General features: G+C 61.9%; 1 protein-coding gene across 1 annotated transcript; it reads left to right on the plus strand.

Moving 5' to 3' along the window:
- Positions 1-8,787: 8,787 nt before the first annotated feature.
- On the plus strand, positions 8,788-13,011 carry VOLCADRAFT_89733 (uncharacterized protein; the record flags this gene model as incomplete). The annotated part of the gene is made up of 6 exons (XM_002949309.1): positions 8,788-8,917; positions 9,002-9,165; positions 9,607-10,002; positions 10,583-11,017; positions 11,379-11,936; positions 12,532-13,011. 6 exons carry the CDS (start codon positions 8,788-8,790, stop codon positions 13,009-13,011), a joined length of 2,163 nt encoding a protein of 720 aa, XP_002949355.1.
- Between the last annotated feature and the right edge of the window lie 501 nt (positions 13,012-13,512).

The raw sequence follows: 13,512 nt of genomic DNA on the forward strand, positions 1-13,512 counted from the left end.
CCGCTACATTGTTACATTATCGGCTGGTACTGCGGTACTGCGTACGGCTACCGCGGCTACAGTGTTGGCGCGGGCGACCAGACTACCCCCGCTATTGGCGACAGCCCCGCCGGCGGGACCATGGGCAGCCGCGCCGCTGCCTGAGCCATCGCCACCGTAGCCGCCAAGGCCGACGACGACACCAGACCCCAGTGCCGGTGCAGGTGGGGGCAGCACCGGCGCCACCGCCGCGGCAACGGGGCCGTTCACGATAGCTCCCGGTAACATCACGGGGTAAGGGGGGTGCACACCCGGCTGCTGTTGCTGTAGCTGCTGAGGCTGCTGCTGAGATTGCCGGAGGAAGGTGAAGTGTGCATCAGGGCCAGGCCCGGCGGCGGCAGGTGCGGCTGCCGCTCCCCCTGCCGCTCTCCCTCCGGAAGGCCTGGCCAGGTCGAGGAGCACCCTGGCAGCCACCGTGTTGCTGCGGGCAAAGGGCGAAGCAGCAGTTCCGCAGGCTGTGGCAGGGACGGGGCTGCGGTCGGGCACAGCAGCTGCGGCGGCTGGGACCGCCTCCGCCTCCGCCTCAGTGCCCACGGGATCCCCGATGGGTACCCCGGGCCCCGCGGCGGTTGCTCCACTCCACGCACCATGGCCGCCAGCAGCTAGGCGAGGTGCGCCCATACAGCCGGGAAAAGCCCGAGTGCCCGGCAACGGTGAACACTGGCAGGACGCTGCCAGCGGTGGCGTCAGAAGCCTCGAGCAGGGCGGGCGCACACGGCCGCCATCGCCATCGCCGCCAGCACCGCCGCCGATAACGGCAGTAGCCCTGTCCGCCAAGATGGGATTGGGCTCCGCGGCGTCGGCGGCGTCGGCGGTAGCAGCCGCAGCTGACGCAGCTCCCCCAATCGGTCCTGGCAGCCGGGGGGTAACGTTGCCGCTGCCGCCAACGCCGCTGGTCCGCCCGGGCTTGGCGCCGGTCGCCGGCAGCACCATCCGGTCCAGCAGCTGTGCTGGCGAGGACAGGGCGGCGGGGAGGGCTGCACCTTTCTCTTGTCCTTGCTTCTCACCCTGGCTAGGCAGTCGGGCGTTGGTGATGGCCGTGATCCCAGTGGTGGTGGCGGCGGCGGCAGCTGCCGCCATTGCTATCCCCGACGGCGTCGGCAACGTCAGCGATCGTGGCCCTCCCGCAGATCCCCAGCCAAGGGCTGAAGATGTCGTACCACCCGGTGGGACCGACAGGAAAGGTGACGGGGGCAGAAGCGGTGGGAGCATGGGATCATTGGGCTCGGCGTCCTGCAACCGCGGCGGCGAGCCAAAGACCAGGGAAGCAGGGGCGGCGGCGGCGGAAGCGGCGGACAGCTCCGCAGTAGCCTGCTCTCCCGCCACGACGATGGCTTCACCATCGGTGACGGCGACGCCTGTGCTGCCGCTCTTGAAGACGTGCCGCTCTTCCCTGGCCCCAACCCCGCCGCCACCGAGCAAAGTCGGGAGGCGAGCAATGTTGTAGATGTCGGGCTGCGGACCGAACATCAACAACTCCTGGGCCATCGCCGCCATGAATGCGCCCAGCGACATGCCACGGCAGGCCCGTGGACGGATTGCTGCTTGGAAAGCGCTGCCGCCGCCGCCGCCAGCACCCTGTGCCAGGAGCGTTGTAACATCATTTTCGGGACCGTCCCGCGCGGCCGCAGCGGCGGCGGTGGCGGCAGCGCCCCATTCAGATGGCGGCACCGGCGGCTTCGGCCTTGGAGGCCACGACCCGAGGCCGGAATGCAGTACTGCTGGGGTTGGAGGGGCGGCGGCGGCGCCGGGGGCGGCGGCGGCCCCGAGGGCGGCGGCGACGGCACGATCGCCACCCTCCGTCAGTTGTTGCCCTTTTGGGAGAGAGAGGCTTGACGTCAGGATGGCTTGGGCGTTGTTGTCACCATGTACGGCGCCGCTTCCCGCCGCTAGCGGGTTGGCCGCGTTTACGTCCTCATCGTAACTGGACCAGGTTTGCCCTTGCGGTGATGGTGGCGGTGATGGTGGCGGTGGCGGCGGCGACGGAGGCATCGGACACTGCTGCTGCTGCGGCTGCGGCGGCTGCAATGGCAGAGATGACGGCGCTGAAGTAGGATGTGCCAGGAATGTGGCCCGTCGTACGGCGTGAGCGGTTCCGGCAGTGGTGCTGGTGCCGCTGCCGCCACTGCTGGCGGCGCTCCGGCCGTTTCCCGCACGCCGTGCATTGAACATCGCGACCGCAGCAGCCCCATTGGGCGGTACCGGCGCCGCCGCCATGGCATCATCTTCAATAGCAAACGGCGGTGGAATCGATAATCCAAAAGGCCCATCTGGGTGGGCAGCGGTGTCGCTGGCGGCTGCGGCAGCAACTGTACGGCTGATGGCGGCGGCGGCGGAGGCAGCAGCACCTGCAGCTGGACCGACGGCGCTGCCCCCGCCCCGCGGAACAGCCTCGTCAGCAGCGCTGGGGCACTCGCTGCCGGTCAGACCGCATACAGCGATCTTCGCCGCCGTCGTTGCTCTGTGAATCCAGGCTGCGGTGCCCGGAGCATCGGCGGCGACCTCGCCGTTGCTCCCCGCCTGCTGCCGCCTCTCCCAACGACGGTAGTAGTGCGCGGCTAGGACGCAGCCCAGAAAGGAAATCAACAGTACGGCAACCACGCCGCCAATGGATGCGCCAACAACCGCCAGCGTACTCGGACTCGACGGGCGGCCACTACCGCCGCCACTATCGGCGCTGCCAGTGTCAGCAGCCGCCACCGTAACGCTCGTGCTGTCAGACCTGCCGCCAGGCGTCCTAACCGCTGGGATCTGTACGACAAAGGTATCGGGTGCTGTTTGCCTTGGCGCGCTGGGAACCGACCCGTACGGTGCTGCAGGGGCAGTAGGCGCAAAGCCGAATGGCCTATCCAGACGCGGCGGCTGAAAAAACCGGGCAGTGTACGGAGGCGGTGGAGACGGCGGCGGCGGCGACTTCGATGTCAGCGGCGGCGGTTCGGAAGCGGATCCAACAGCTGCCGGCGTGCTGGGGCCCGGGAGACCAGGATCGACGGACTGCTGCATGACCCGTGGGTCGGTGAATTCGCGAGAACCTTCATAGGCGTCCTTAATCGCGATTGTCGGAAATGGCGGTACAAAAACAGGCGCGTCGGGCGGCATGGCCTGCGGCGCCGGCGTCGGCGCCAGTGGCAGGAAGCGTGGCTGGGCCTTGTTGGCTTCCTTGGCGGCCTGAGCTGCCTTGTCCAACAGCGCATCCAGATCACCGCCGCCGCCAGCGGTGGCCGTGACCCCACCGTCCCTAGAGCCCCCCTGCCGTACAATGTTTTGCAGCGTTGCTACGAGCTCCGCGGAGACGTCAGTGCCGTCACCGGCCCGTGTCAGAAGGTTCTGCAGGCGTACGACCGCTTCCGGCGAAAGAATAACGCCGTCAGTCCCGCCGCCACCGCTGCCGCCGCCGGCGCCGCCGCTGGTGCTGCTGCTGGTGTTACCCGCAAACAGAAAGGGCTTCAGTCCGGAGACCTCCGACGCCCCGGAAGCTCCGCTGCCCGTCGTAGTACGAGACTGCGCCATGGGGTCAACAGGGGGTGCCGGCATGGTGGCGGCAGCGCTTCGGACAGCGATGGGACTGTGGTCTGTGATCCCACCACCACCACCACCACCGCCGCCGCCACCGTCTCTGGCGTTGTTGTAGGCGGGACTGGGGCCGCTGCCCTGCCCGGAGACCTTGTCCAGCTGTCCGCAGCAGAAGACGGAAGCGCAGGCCAGGTCAGCTGGGTTTCCTGTGGGGGCTTGAGAGGGGAGGAGGCGGCGGCGGCGGGGGGGGGGAGAGCACATGCACGGGTCGGGGAGGTCGGCGAGGTCGGCGGAGGGTTGGGTTCAACTGGGGGCGATGCCAGGCCGGGGACGGGGGAGAAGAGTCCCGGGAGGGCCGCGAGGGGTCACATCATTCAGCCGACTGGCAGGGAGGCTGCTGTGGGGAGGGGAGGGGGAGGGGAGGGAGCTCCGGGCAGATGGGGCTGCAATCCTGTCCCTGCACGGCCAGCGCGCATCTTCAGACACCCTCCCCATCCAGGAGCCTTCCTTCCCCGTTTAAATACCGCCGCCGGGTGGAGACTTCGGCGTTGTTGTCGGGGGCGGCGGCGCCGCCGCCGTGCTGGCCTTCGTCACCAGCTGGCTATACGGCATACCACACGCCGGCAGACCGAGGCTGCGCGACGGCAGCTGCGCGCAACGCTGACCGTTGAGTTGCACAGAGGTCCACTCCAGGGGCGCCTCGGACCACCCTTCAGAGGAGGTAGTGGGCTCAACCGAAAAGGTGAAGTTGGCAGTGCCACCGGCGGGGGAGATGGAGGCGGCTCCGGCGGTGTTGACCACTCGCACGGGGGAGAGCTCGCTGCCTGGGGGCATAGGGGAGGGATGGGGGGCAGAAGGAATGCAGCGGGGTGCGGGGTCCATGCGGGATGGGGTGGAGAGGGACGGCGCGGGTGGGTTGCGGAGGTGATCGACTGGGTGCAGTCGCGGGTTTCGAAGGGGTGTATTCCTGGGGGAGGTGTAATCCCGCGGTGGCGCTGTCTCTCTGTACTGCACACTGTGGATCCACATACACACATGTAACAGAGCAGCTACATTGTTTAAGGTGTGGACCCCTACAACGACATGTTGGCGATCGTCGTACATGGTGGTTGGGTTGTTCGGTGGCCGTTGGCGACCTTCTCCCTGCCACAGCGGCTGCTACACACCTGAGGTGACGAGCACGGCCTCCCCCAGATCACGCGTGCTGTAAATCGGGTAGGAGCTGAAGCTCCACGCCAGCTGCCAGCCGTACAGACTCTCCTGCGGGTCGAGACACGAAGCATCTGGTACTATCAGAGATATTGCATGATGGTTGTTATGGTAATCCATACCCTCCTTAAGTTCTTAGATAGATTCTATACCATACTTAAATTTTCAAACTGGATATTAGCTCGTCTTTTATCATCCTAACACCATCAATAATTATTTAGCATCATCACTTACAATTTGGGGGATATGCGATAAAGCCCCGGAAAAATTACCAGTTACCGGTAATAATAATGGCTTTCCCTAATGCAATAACTGAATAATTTCTGGCTTCTTTTCGATTTCTTATATTCTCGGATTCTGCTACAGCTCGAAGAAGCTTGTCCTGCATTTATTTAGTTTGCTCTGTTGTGCTAATTATTAACGCAATATTTTTCCTCAGCAAGAAGCTGCTGCCCTTCATGTTCAATCTCTTAGACCTTCGGGTCCTCTTTGCTCTCATTATATTTTGTATATGAAACATAATAATTATTACGTGTATTATATACAATATATATAACACAATGTATTTATGTATTTAGCTTTATTAATAATCTATTGAATAATTCTACATTATAATATGCACTAAAAGGTGGCACTAAAAGCCAATAGAAACCGGCTCATAATCTACTAAATATTATTTGTACAGTGTAATAATATATGTACTTTTTATATTCATATGAAATATTTAGTATTGTCAATATAGTTAAATAAAAGATATGGTATTACGTATTTTGTATTACATTGTTGGCTAAAATTGACGGCGTTGCATTGCAGCGCGTATTACAATATTATGTAATTTTGCACTGCGTGTTACGCAGCAGACAACAATCTACGATGTCGCATTGCACTGTATTTCCACGCACACATATACACACACAAAAGCTGCTCTGGCCCTTCATCCCGCACACCTCATCTGCACGCCTCACCTGGCCGTTATTTATTATCATGCCTCTGGAACACAGCGGATTGCCGTATAGGTCGTCGATGGGAGCCGCGTTGCTTCTCGTACCACCGCTGTCACCTTCAGCCATACCACCCCCACGACCACCACCGCCACTGCCCTCCTGCTGAGTAGACTCCTTCGAGCTCCTTGGGGCCCCACCTGCAGCGGCTGCCGGGCCCAGGCCCACCAGGAACCCCACCACCAAGGGGCAGCCGCGGAGTGCTGCTGGGCTGCCGGTTAATGCCGGGGGGAGCTGGGTCAGGGAGTGGACATGGCAGTACGGCGGCCGAGGAGGAGGAGGTGGGAGCAGCGCAGGCGGCGGATGGGGCGGCACAGGCGGCGCAGGCGACGGAGGGGGTGGAGGCGGCAGAGGTGACGGGGACGGCACAGGCGGCGCAGGTGACGGAGGGGGTGGAGGCGGCAGAGGTGACGGGGGCGGCACAGGCGGCGCAGGCGACGGAGGGGGTGGAGGCGGCAGAGGTGACGGGGGCGGCACAGGCGGCGCAGGTGACGGAGGCGTTGGGGGCGGCAGAGGCGGCTGCGTAATGGAGTCGGAGGAGCCGCCGCGCAGCACCGAGGTGGCCCCAGGACGGGGCTCCGAACCCGTTCGTGGTGGAGACGGCGGCCGGAGCACAGAAGGCGGGCTCACCGCTACCTGCTGCGCAGCTTGGCGGTGCGGCGGGCCTTGGGGGCTGCGGTCGACTGGTGCAGCGGCCCCGTTCTGGCTGCTGCTACTGCTGCTGCTGCTCTTGTTCCCTGTGGTACTGTTCCATTGGCTGCCATTTGCCCCGTTGTCTCTCCTGTCGCCGTTCGCTATGGGTGGGCTGCCAGTTGCAGCGGCGGCGGCAGCTGAGGACGAGATACTGCTTGCTCCGAGTCCTCCTCCCGGCGGTGGGGGTCCTTCCTTGCGACCGAGGGGGGCGACTGGCGGTGGCGCCCCGCCGCCGGGCCCTGCGTGGGGGTCATGGGCCATGAGGGGAGAGAGCAGCCCTTGGGTCCAGGTCATTAAGAGATGTGGTGCCGCTGCGACCTGAAGGGGGGCCTAGCTGCTGCCCGCTGCTGCGAGGAGCCGTTGGATCCGCCGTTAGAGCAGTCAATCACGGCTTGGCTCCGGATGGCAACGGCCCTTGCTGAGACTATCCTCCTCCTGGAGATAGAGCTTCCGTACCTAGACAAAACCCTACAGATCGGCATGCTACCTATCGCGCGCGGAGTTGAAAGGTAGTGAAAGACCGCACCTACCTGGCATCACCGGGGCAGCTGAAACTAGGCCGGCATGGCCCATGTACAGCAGCACAAGCGCCGTAATAAGAGTAAGGGAGGTTGAGGTTTGCCGTATCGGCAGCGGCGGCGGCGGCGGGGACCGGGGCGTTGTTGGTCTCAGCGGGGGCGTCGACGGAGGTAAAGGCGGGGAAGGAGGCGGTGGCGGCGGGGGTTCCTCGGCCAGGAAATCGCCAGGATGACCGATCGGAAAGGGGAGGTAATCTGCGAGGTGGGTCTGGCCGTTCCTGCGGCGGCGAGTGGAGCCTTGGCGCACCCTTGCAGGCTGCGGTGGTGTGTCACACAGAGCACAGGGCCTACGGGGAGCAGTGCAAGGGCGACTAGGTGGTCGCCGTGGGGGCTGCCCTCCCGGTGGTGGTGCTGGTAGTGGGCCGGTCCCGTAGGCCGCAGCTATACTACCATCTCGATTGCCTGCCTGTGGTCGCTGTAGTTGTCGCGGCGAGAGTTCATCTGCGGTCTCATCCATCATGGAGCAATGCGGGCTGAAATGCGGCCTGCAGGCGCGGGTGAGAGGGCGGAAGAGGATCAAGGATTTGCTGTGGCCGCAACTTGTACAAGGAGGGGGGGCACGGGGCAGGGCGACTTGCCGACTGCTAGACGCTCTGCTTGATGTTGTTCGTGACCTGGCTGGAAGCACGGAGGAGGGCGAAGAAGGCCCGACTTTTCCTGGGGCCCTGTTGTGCACACGGCCATTTCTGTGAGTCTCCAATTAAAGGACGGTGACGCGCGGGGAATGTGGCTTCAACTGCATCACCATGGTGACGAACAAGATGATAAAGTCCGAGGATTAAAAGCCTCTGTGGCACACACATGCATATCCAGGTTGTGGTTGAGGTCTAATAGCGACAGATGCATCAGGCGACAAGGTGGCAAGGTGGCTCCGAACAGGCCGCGGATGTGGCTCGCTGCAGTTGTGGCGTCAAGGACCTGAAGGGGAAGGTGGGGAGCGAAAGCCGCGGAGTGCTTACCTTGTGATGCTTCCGGACGGTTGTCAAGGGCCATGAGGACGGGGCTCAAGGTGCGCGGAGGAGTGCATCGCCGAAAACCAGGCAGTCAGGTGAAATCATTGCAGGCCCACAGGGTCATCGAGCAGGAGGCCGTGATGACAGAAGATGATACATTTGCAAATCCAAAATGATCTTGGGGACGAGCATGACTTGCGCCCCGCCTTTGTTAAATATCCGGGGGAGAGTCTTGACAGGCGGCTGTATCGGCTAAAACGAGAAGAACCGTGGTTTCGGGGTTTTCTCGGCCCGGATCGCGGGCGTGTGGATTCGCTCCACCTTTACGACCGCACAAACTGGGAGAACCATGATGATAGTGGTGATAACGTATGGGCTGTGAGAGGTCTTTCCAACTAGGGCTGTCCGCGTAGGTCATGGTTTGAGTTCAAACCACAAAAGCTCCCAAAAGCACGCTGTGCGGTAAAGCTCAAGAAATATGAAATGAACGGTCACTTCTGGGGCAAACCAGGGCGAGGCCAGGGAGAAGAACCGGGGGATGGTGTGCGGCATAGCAAATACAACCTTGGAATGAAAGGAACAAGGAAAGCCTGTCCCACTCCTACTTGAATGATAAAAATGAAGATAGGTTTGCCTATGTTTTCTTTACGTTTATAATTATGCTTCTGGCAACTTGACCTGGCGTGCTCGACGGCAGAGACAGCCTGTTCACTATCAGCGAGATCGTGTTCCTAGCTCCCTTTAGGCCACTGCAGCATGATTGCGTTGATGTAGTATAGGTTCCCTGGTCACCTAAGGATAATGGCTGAGGCAGACGTTGGAGTAAGGAGGACGACCCAAGCCGGAGGAGGAGCGCAGCAGCATGCTTCATCAGCGCTGACTATCGTGCGCATCAAACGAAGGCGTGATGATCCCGGGGAGCCGGAGATTAGTAAGTTGGACCTTTTGTTGTGACGATTGTTCTTCCCACGCCCACCCTGACATTTTTTACTTGTTCGACGACCTATCCATACAGTCTTGGAGGCTGCTGGGGCATACAGGAACAAGCAGCCACGTTACGATGAAGTTCTACTACAGTTCCAGGGCTTGTCGGTTATGGGGCCAGCTGCCGCAACACCCACGATGGCGCCGCGCCGGCGCTTCCGCAGGCTTCGGACGCTGGATATCTCAATTTTCGAGGTGTGTCCAACGAAATCGGTCCTGGAAAGGCAGCGCGCTCGTCCGCAAATGCTATTATGAATTCTTGTGTGAAACACTTCTCGGCGGCGGGTAAGGAGCGCATCTGAAACCAGCCGCTTGCCATTGCTCGGGAGGTTGATTATACCGTTGCCCTCACCTGCGTATCGCCGAAGGGGGGTTCTTCCCTCCCACTAAGGCTGTTGGTCGTTATGGATGGCTTGAGCACGCGGAGCCGAAGCCCAGCCCGCACGTAAACACGCCCGCCGTAGGGTAAGAAGGGGTGGTCTCACCTAAGTGCTTATCGCCCCCACTTAGCCAGACAGTACCGCTCCAGCTTCCGGCAAGTCAGCGAGCGGCGTTTTGCGGCCATGCCCCTTCCCTCCGCTTCGCACACAACACAACAACCCGGAACCCGTCGACCCATGGGGCCCAACCCAACAGGCTATGTCGCAAAGCGAGGTTCTGCAAATGCTGCGCGCCCCAGCAGAAGGCGCAACTTCCACGAGCGTTCCGGGCGCAGCAGCAATCACCCAGCAGCAACCACCCCCAGGACCAGTACCGGCACTGGAGCCGACGCCCTCGACACTCCTCTTTGCAGAACCGGCGTCAGCGCAGGTGCCAGGCACGTTAGAGCCCGCTCAGGTGCCGATAGCGGCACCGCCGCAAGGCCTTCAGGACGAGGACGCCTTGCCACAAGCGGCACCGCTGCCTCGTGATTCGGGACCACGAGCACAACGGACTCCCGCCAAGGCGGCTCGCGGAACTTCGACAGAGAGCCGCATTTCGGCGCTGCGCACGTCCCACCAGCAGGCGGCCAGTGCTGCCCGGTACAGGCAGGTGGGTGGAGAGTGTGTATGTGCGTTTGTGTGTTGGGGTTGGGGCAGAGAAACCCTGTCCCACACATAGGGTGCCATCTTTTAAATCTCTCGGGCTCAACACGCATGCCGTTGCGTACGTCGTGATTGCATGCAACTTCGTGATTGCGGAATTTGAAATTTATAACTTTTACAAACGCGTATCGAATGGAGGTACACATCCACGTAGGCGTGTATCTCCGTGCCTCCGCGGCGTAGCCTTCAAGCTGCACGCGAAAACATGCAGGGCACAACCGTGAACAACCCCCAAGCATGGGCCCAACTCGGGAACGGGTCATGCATGGACGCTTATTTGCTGCGGGCCCGCATTGCCCAGCTGCGGGGCATGACGGCATGCCAAGCGCGGAACACACGCTTATACAGCGCCCCGCGACACCTCAGGATCTTACCGTAGCAGCTGCCATCGCGATCCCAGGTGCATAGGAGGCAGCTAAGATGCTGTGTTCTCGTTCAAGGTTGCTTAAACAGATATTGTTAACGTTCTCAGAAAGACATATGTATCCATCATTCGCCGCGGCCCCCTGTCCTTGGTACGGCGGTAGGTCCGGCGGAAGAGGGATGCGGCGGAGGGCAGCGAGGTGGGTGGAGAGGCGGGTGGCCTCCTCAACATGTACGACCTGGAGCGACTGCCCGCTGCCAAAAAACCCAACACCAGGTCCACCGGGCCAGGGCGCGAAGACCGCCCGGGGACCCGGGGGCGCTGCGTCGCGAGCATTCAACAATCGCAGCAGGCGCAGGCAGTGCCACAGCTGCTTCCGCCGCAACCGCAACTACAGGAACAGCAGCAGCAGCAGCGACATCCCGCCCAGCAGTTGGTGCCACCATCCCGCACATTGCCCCATCCGTTGGAAAGCCAGCAGCCGCAGCAGGGTCCGCGGCCGGCGCCCGCTCAGCAGCAGCCGGGGATGGCTTCGTTATCCCGCTCAGCAGCACCCAGTCGCGAGGAGGCGGAGCTCCTACAGCGCTATGCACCTCTGGTGGGTTCCTGGGCAAGAGTGTTTGGGGTGTGTATATGTTTTGGGGGGCCCCCGACTGGGCATTGAGGCGGCTGTGTTAAGATGCAGCCAACAGTGACTGCTTTAGCAAAGTAAACTATCCAGCCAATGGCCGGACTGTTGATGTGACTTAGGCACTAGGGGCTTACTGCTTTCCACACGCGAGTGCGAGCGCGAGGCAGGGCTGTGCGGGATTATCGCCTGTAGAAGAGTATCAAGCTTGCAACACTATGGCCAGCGCTCTTGTTTGGAGTGTCTTGTCGGCGTTCGCTGTCCGCCTGCCGCTCCTTTTCCTTGGTTCCCTGACCCCTGCTGTCGTGGGTTGCGCGCTCCAACCCCGTAGGTGGATGAGGTGCTCAAGAGCCTGAGTGTGCAGCAGCCGCAGGAGGTCCACAGGATTCCCGCGAGACCGAAAAGGGCGCAGAAGGGAGCGGCGGCGGCAGGGGCGGCGCGAGCTCCGGCACCATCTCACGCACCCGCACCTGCAACTGCACCCGCACCTGCAACTGTACCTGTGCCAGAATCGCAGCCAGGTCCAGTTGCAGCAGCTCCTGCTGACCCATTTCATGAGGCAGAGGCGGCCGTTAGGGCCTGCGCTGCTGGCGGTGTCGCGGCTTTTGGAGCTACAGCCGCCGCTGCCGTCGCGGCCTCGGGCGGGCCTCGGGAGGTTGGGTGGTCGTCTGGTGGGAGCGCTGGACATGTGGTGGCAGGGGCGGCGGACGGCGGAGGTGGAGGCGGAGCGGGGGATTCGCGGATGAGCGAAGACGGTGACAGCTTTGTGTACGATGTGTACGTGCCTGTGTATGATGACGCGGAGCCGGGCGAGCAGGACGGTGCTGAGGAGTCCTGGCCGTGGCTGGATGCGCCGGCAGCTGTGGACATGGCCGTGCCGATCATCGAGGTGCGAGATAGTGCCATGTGCGCATCGCGAGCTGGTTCGTGGGATAGCCACCCGGGTTGGGTGGGTGGTTGGTTGGGTTCTTTGAATGAGGTCATTGACATCACTCACTGAGTTCATATGGGCCACTGACTGAGCCAGCTAGGTAGGCACCGGGTATGTCGACGACTCAGTCGTCCAACTGGCAGCTGATCACGCAGTCATAAGCCAGTTAATGCATCACTCAACTAGCCTGCTTGCTTGCTCTGTCAGATGGTCAGCTAGTGATAGCCAGTATGCAAGTTGTGTATATTCAGTGCAGGGTGAGGCCTCCTTAGGGAAGAGGGTACCCCGTACCGGTGTGCAGCCCGCCGTGCCGCTGCTGGCTGTGGCACAGCGACCAGGGCGACGGGTAGAGGAATATGTATAGGACCTTGTTGAGCGGAGGAATGGGGGCCAGCGGGCGGACAGCAAAGGTCAGTCGGGAGCGCAGGGCGTCTGGCGCCATCCGCCGCTGTGGAAGGAGCTCTTCATCGCGAGGCTTCCGCCCTTCCTCTCCCGGGTCCGGTCCGTGTCCGGGCCCGGTTTCACCGCTCCCGGGAAAACCTCCCTTTCGTAGGTCGCTGAGAACGATGACGAGTTTTTCTGGGCGGGAGAGCTGGATGCGGAGGCCGCACAGCGGGCAGCGGCAGCCGAGGAGCACGACAGCGAGGACTCCAACGCGGAGAGCTACTACGCCAACTCCTACCCCGACGAGGAAGACACGCCGTACGGCAATGGCGCCGGAAGCAGTGACGAAGGTGATAATGAGGTGGAGCCGGCGGATGTGGACGCGGGTCGGGGTTACGGCTGGGGTTCAGCACTGGCGATGCGGCGGCGGGGCCCGTTCAGCGATGATGACGATGATGATGATGAAGATGATGAGGACGACGCGGAGGATTTCGGGCGGCGGCGCCGCCGGCATGCGCAGCTCGCCAAGGTCTCGTCGTACTACCGTACAGAGGACGATGACTACAGTGAGCACAGCAGTTTTTTGAGCGAGGAAGACGAGCGGCGGGAGATGGAAGAGCGGCGGCGCAGGGCGATCTTCATGCACTGACAGAGAGAATAACAGCACACTGCAAGTGCTTAAGGTCATGAATCTTGTGGGAAAAATACGGAATGAAGAGTCCACAGTATGGCCTGGAGACACAGCCATCATGACACCGTCGATCTTCCTGAAAGCCTCCTGGTGTGCGGTCTTCGACGATGTTTTTCCCATTATGAGCGTGTACTGGATTAATTCTTAATTGGCCTAGGGGTTGCTGGATCCTGAATGGCAATGCCACCACTGCTAGGCGTAGCTCGACGTTCCTTCGAAGGTTGCCGGGGAGTGTTGGCTTCTTGGGCTCCTTGGGAGGGCGGCTGTCTTAGAATGTGTCCCAAGATGAGCGCAGCCGTCGTGGCAGTTGTCGGTTGTCGGTGAGGCAGTTGCCGCCACATAGCACGCCAACCTTGTTCGCGGTCACCTGCTCTAGGTGCCAGCAGCTAGTCTGGCGCTTCTCGATTTTATCGCTGGTTGCGTCCAGTGGTACCCCTGGAGCCCGCCACCTGCGGGGAG

Source organism: Volvox carteri (genome assembly GCF_000143455.1).
Source record: "Volvox carteri f. nagariensis unplaced genomic scaffold VOLCAscaffold_14, whole genome shotgun sequence".
NCBI classification, from domain to species: domain Eukaryota; kingdom Viridiplantae; phylum Chlorophyta; class Chlorophyceae; order Chlamydomonadales; family Volvocaceae; genus Volvox; species Volvox carteri.